This window comes from Periophthalmus magnuspinnatus, chromosome 6 (assembly GCF_009829125.3).
Source record: "Periophthalmus magnuspinnatus isolate fPerMag1 chromosome 6, fPerMag1.2.pri, whole genome shotgun sequence".
Classification (NCBI taxonomy): domain Eukaryota; kingdom Metazoa; phylum Chordata; class Actinopteri; order Gobiiformes; family Gobiidae; genus Periophthalmus; species Periophthalmus magnuspinnatus.
In genome coordinates, this window is record NC_047131.1 from 132,525 (window position 1) to 137,992 (window position 5,468).

General features: G+C 43.2%; 1 protein-coding gene across 1 annotated transcript; it reads right to left on the reverse strand.

Moving 5' to 3' along the window:
• Window positions 1-1,263: 1,263 nt before the first annotated feature.
• Window positions 1,264-5,200, reverse strand: fbxl22 (F-box and leucine-rich repeat protein 22). Its single transcript, XM_033968430.2, has 2 exons — window positions 4,857-5,200; window positions 1,264-1,647 (listed from the first exon to the last, which is right to left on the reverse strand). The coding sequence occupies exons 1-2, from the start codon at window positions 5,192-5,194 to the stop codon at window positions 1,299-1,301; spliced, it is 687 nt and encodes a 228-aa protein (XP_033824321.1). The 5' UTR covers window positions 5,195-5,200; the 3' UTR covers window positions 1,264-1,298.
• Between the last annotated feature and the right edge of the window lie 268 nt (window positions 5,201-5,468).

A 5,468-nucleotide genomic window follows, 5' to 3' on the forward strand; every position in this document is an offset into this window, starting at 1 on the left:
TTGTCGAGTTCTAATTTTTGACACCACTCACTGCCATGTCGGGGCGTGTTTACTACTTGATTTTTGCCATTTTCCGTGCTCCGGACGCGGTTTTAATGAGTCCCTCACTGGGACGTTGTCCCAGGCTCGGGCCTAATTATGTAGCATTTTGAGCTTTGGAAATGTAGACAGACTAATAATAAAGTATTCCCCAAACATGTGTGAATGAAACGAAACACAACTCCAGGTCTGTTTTTGAGGAGGTAACGGCATTAGAACATGACTTACAGCTCACAGCGTGATATAGAACCTTTAACACATGGATGAGGTATGTGTTGCCTTCTACTGGCAAAAATGGGAAGTGCACAGATGTTATGGATTTTCAGCGCTACAATTAGAAACTCGACGCTAACGTGTAGATGAATGACGTCATCAAAAAAATACGGAGGTGACAATGGACCTTTTGAAATAGGGTTACTCAAATCTCAAAATCCAAATTTGTATTTTATGATAACTAAACAAAAAATGTGACTAAAGTCTAGTTTTGTTTTTGTTTTTTTTGTTTGTTTTCTTTCTCCAATAATGTACAAGACAGTATTTTAATATTTAAATAAGGTTATTTCATTTGCTTTATTAATATTGAAAATTGGTTTAATATGTAATAAACATGAAAAAGCTGTTTACATTTGATAACATTTTGAATACTTTTATTAAACTAGTAGAAAATCATCTTCATTAGTCAAAAGCATCTTCATCAGTCACACAGACACTGGAAAAAGAACCAACGCTTTGTACAAAATAATAAATAGTTTCATCCAAACACTAAAACAGCAATATATATTTGTAAATGTGTGAATATGTGTGTATGTGTGTGTATATATATGTGTGTATGTGTATACGTGTTTATGTGTTTATATACCATAAAGAGCTGACTTATCTGAACTGCAAGAGGTGAGCTGATTCATGCTGTTAAACAAGTCCCTCTCAAATAACAAAACAGTCACAAGCTAGCTAGCAATTGCATTAGCCAACAGTTTTTCAGTGAGCCACTCTCACCTTTTTCTGTAAAATCAAACTCCTAAACAGAACGATGAACGCTTGGGTTGATCACAGGCACACAATGTGCTCTTTAAATCACTTGTATATATTTTTTTTAGTTTTCAGATAATCTTAAAACTTTTTTGACAGTGTTTGCTAATGTGTGCATTGTGTCACCATGGTAACTGATAAACATTCTGCCATAGACATTCCTGTAGAACACCCCCAGCATGACCTCACAGCAAAGTATCAATAGTTGGAATCACAGTCCATTGCTGTCTTCAGGAGAACAGCAGGACCTTCTGCAGAGTCCTCCGGATGTCCTCCCTGTCTGCGGGTTTACTGTCTGGGATCATACACCCGCTCCTCTCCGCTCTCAGCCTCAGTGCGGGCCGGCTCTGCCTCACTCGTTGCAGTGCACTCTGGGAGATGTTTCTGCAGAAGTCCACCCTGACCTCCTGCAGGCTGGTCCCGTAGGTCAGCAGACCCTCCAGAGCAGCATCTGTAATCCTCACACAATTCTCCAGATGAAGGCAGCGCAGTTTGGGACAGCTCTTGAGCACACACAGGACGTCTTGGTCAGAGATGTGGGCACAGCCCGACAGGCTCAGCTCAAGGAGGTGAGGACACCTGCAGGCGAGAGGGAGAACTGTCAGAGGAATATATGCTCCAGGGTTGTGACAAACACTACAACCACAACCAGAACAGACAGAAGCTGTGAAAGTGTGACAGGTTTGGATGATTGGATGAAGTCTTATTTGAACACTTCAGCTTGATGATGACATTCACAAAATGAGATTCCACAGCTGCATTGTGGGTCAGGAGTAAAATGGATGTTTCCTTCCATCCATCTATTTTCTTCCACTTATCCGGGCTGGGTCGCGGGAGCAGCAGTCTAAGCAGGGACTCCTAGACTTCTCTCACCCCAGACATGTCTTCCAGCTCGTTCCCAAGGCGTTCCCAGGCCAGAGACATAGTCCCTCCAGCGTGTCCTGGGTCTTCGCTGGGGCCTCCTCCCAGAGAGAGTTGAGAGTGAGAGTGAGTTGGAAGTTTGCCCAACCAGTCCACATTGTGCTTTGTGCATCTGGAGAAGACATTTGACTGTGTCCCTAGCGGTGTCCTTCGGGGGGTACACTGTGCAGCAGCGGCTGATGGGTTGTGGGGGCCGACCACACCTACTCCATGTCACAGGGGACTGCTTATTTAGTTAAAACTAGTCGACATTTTCTAAACTTAAGTTAAGTTCATTGTAAAACTGGCCCATATTTGGTGCTAATTTAAAGGGCCCAAACTACCTTAACACTACTCTCTGATCTCTGTTCTAATTTTGTTTCCTCATCACAAACAGACCTGGAGTTGTGTTTGTTTTTTTTTAAATAACTTGAAAACTACCACTTCATGACATCACAGGGTGGAACAGAGCATTTTGAGCTTTGGACATGTAGACAGACTTTTGAGGAGGTATTAGCATTAGAACATGGCGTAAAGTTCACCAGAGTCCATTTTTTGTAATATAGGCCCTTTAGTCTTCCTGCTTTTGTTTTGCAGGCTGTTGAGTCTGTGTTCCTAAATGTCCTCAAAGTCACACGAGCCAAGGCACAGTCAGTTCCAAAGCTGTGTGTTCCTGTACTTTCCAGCACATAGTGAAGTTGTTTAATATACCTGAGTGAGCCTCTGACCTCAGGATAATCAGCCTCACATTACCTCTTTAATGATGCATACAGAGAGCTCCCCTTACGTTACACTACAGCAGTTGGATCCAGTGTCTGCATTTGTCAGGACTGAACTAGAACACAACACCATCTGATCAGAGTGTATAAAGAAGTGGACTAAGTGAGTGTGACATCACCCACAGCGTTTGGTTCCAAATGAAGCTCATCGAGTCTAGCAGTTGTAGCGGCCAATTCAGTATCATAGCAACAAAAGAGCTAATCCGGAGGCTCTTGAGGGTAACGCCCCTTCTCACTCACATCATTCGTTTAGTAGGGAGAAGGCATTAGCAACACTGTCAATCAAACCTGTTGCTAAAGCTAGTAGGAGCGATCTCGGGGAAAGAAGGCTGTTCATATTTTGATTCATGAACAAAATAGCACCAGGAGTATGACAGTAGGTGTGATGCTAACTGTAGACAATGCTCTGTCTGAAGCTCTGTTACTGGAGTTAGACTTTAATCTAAGCTTTGTTGTAACCATAGGCTGCATATGTAAATGGACATAGCTAATCTGCTAGCCGGCGTGTTCCAAATAGGAGGTGATCATCAGTGCACTTCCAGCTCCATCGACTATGGCTCCAATTCACTTTACATTGAAAAACTGTCCCCTCTCTCTGTAACGGCTGCTCAGACTCGTCATTTTGGTCTTAAAATGTTCATATTAACCCACTCTACGTGATCCTGGGTTTTTTATCTCACTATTATACTTCAATAGCTTTGCTCCGGATTGGCTCTTTGGCTGCTATAATACTCACGGTCAGAATTCCAGAAATGGAACTTTGCCCCAAATTGCTATAACTGCTAGCCTTTATGAGCTTCATTTGACCAGAGCCGAATGCTGTGGGTTACGTCACACTCAGTCAATTCACTTCTTTATACAGTGGTTTTAACACAGTCTGACCATAAAGAGCTGACTTACATCAGGTGAGCTGATTTGTGCTGTTAAACAAGTCCCTCTTAAATAACATTACAGTCACAAGCTAGCTAGCATTAGCCAGCAGTTTTTCAGTAAGTCACTTTCACCTTTTTGTGTAAAACTCCTAAACAGGACCATGAACGCTCTGATTGATTGCAGGCTCTTGAAAATGTACTGTTTTTTCTTGACTTCTTCCTATTATGACAGTGTTTGCTAATGCTAATGTGTGCATTGTGTCTCCATGGAAGCCTGAGTTCTGAGAGCATAGGTCAGATCCCATGTGGAGCTAACAGAAAGGCCACTGTCCTCTGCAGGGGTCAGTGAGCATCACTGTCGTCTGCAGAGGTCAGCGAGCATCAAACACTCTATAACTGCATTAGTGAGCCGCATTACTCCCCTTAGAACTGACATTGTTACTGTGGTGAAACACTGTTAGCTTCATGAGAGCTAGCGAGTGTAATAGTCTGTGAGTTAAACTGAGGAGATGTTGCCAGTTATCAGGACTTTTTTCAATATTACATCATGATGACTGCTCCTATTGATCCTTTGTAGCTGCTGTCGGCAACATATCCTGGGAGTGTGATGCTAACTGGAGGCTCTACTCTACTGCTGAACATTACGCTATAGACATACATGTCCAACCAGGAAGTGCAATCGTAAACCTCTCCAATATACTCATACTTTGCAGTGACATCACACTGGGGGTGTTCTACATGTATGCCTATTGCTGGAATGTTCAGCAGTTACTATGTTAACACATTAGCATTAGCAAACACAGACAAAAAAGTTTAAAAATTGTCTGAAAACTCAAGAAAAAATACAAAAGTGATTTAAAGAGCACTTATCCAGGAGCCTGTGATCAATCCAAGCATTCATGGTCCTGTTTAGGAGCTTGATTTAACACAAAAAAGTGAGAGTGACTACCTGAAAAACTGTTGGCTAATGCTAGTGCTAGCTAGCTTGTGACTGTAATGTTGTTTGAGAGGGACTTGTTTAACAGCACAAATCAGCTCCCCTGCTGTAGTTTAGATAAATCAGCTCTTTCTGGTCAGATTGTGTTAAATTAAAATTCAGATTAAGTCTAACTTGAGTCACAGAGCTTCAGACAGAGCAGTGCTTACAGTTAGCATCACATCCCAAGGGAATGTTGATGACATCAGCTGCAAAGTATCAATTCAACAAACTTGTCCTATGAGATAAAAGTGAACTTACATTTGATAGACTCTCTGGAGAAAGTCCCTGACCAGTCCGTCGTGTTGGCTGCACATGTCCTTCTGGAAGGAGCTCTTGAGCCAGTCCTCAATGTTGCAAACCTGCTGGACCCTGATGGAGAACCAGCTGATGGTCAGAAACCTCAGCGACGGGCTTAGGATGAAGTCACCTCTTCTGAGCTGAGTTGGAGAGCTGAACTGGAGCCGAGTCCACAGACACGGCTCTTCAAACACCTTCTTAAGCCTCAGACAGGTTCGGGACAGGCGGCTTCGGCTCTCTTTGTCCAGAAAGGAGAAGAGGTGCACGAGGCAGTGCTGGTTGAGTTCAGTGAGGAGCATCGTGAGCCATGTGGGAGCTACAATGAGTCAGAGCTGGTGTTGTGTGGCATGGACACATGATTCCTCCTCAGACCTGCTCATATAAGGACACGCTCCAGCACTATTTCAGGAAGACAACTGTTGTCTGTCAGAGCCTCGGCCTCGGCATCTGTCAGACCTCAGCAGCAGCAGGCAGATGTCCTCAGGTGTTGTGCCTGTTATGTGTAAGACTTATCTCTGTGATAACACTTTGTCAAGAATTTCTACCACTAGACTGTATACAGAAGTTATTACA

Excerpts from the sequence above, each read along its gene's own strand:
- fbxl22 (XM_033968430.2), bottom strand. The coding sequence starts at position 5,194 with ATGCTCCTCACTGAACTCAACCAGCACTGCCTCGTGCACCTCTTCTCC. Across the intron at positions 1,648-4,856 it reads CTCCAGAGAGTCTATCAAAT|GTGTCCTCACCTCCTTGAGC; the intron begins GTAAGTTCACTT and ends TCTCGCCTGCAG.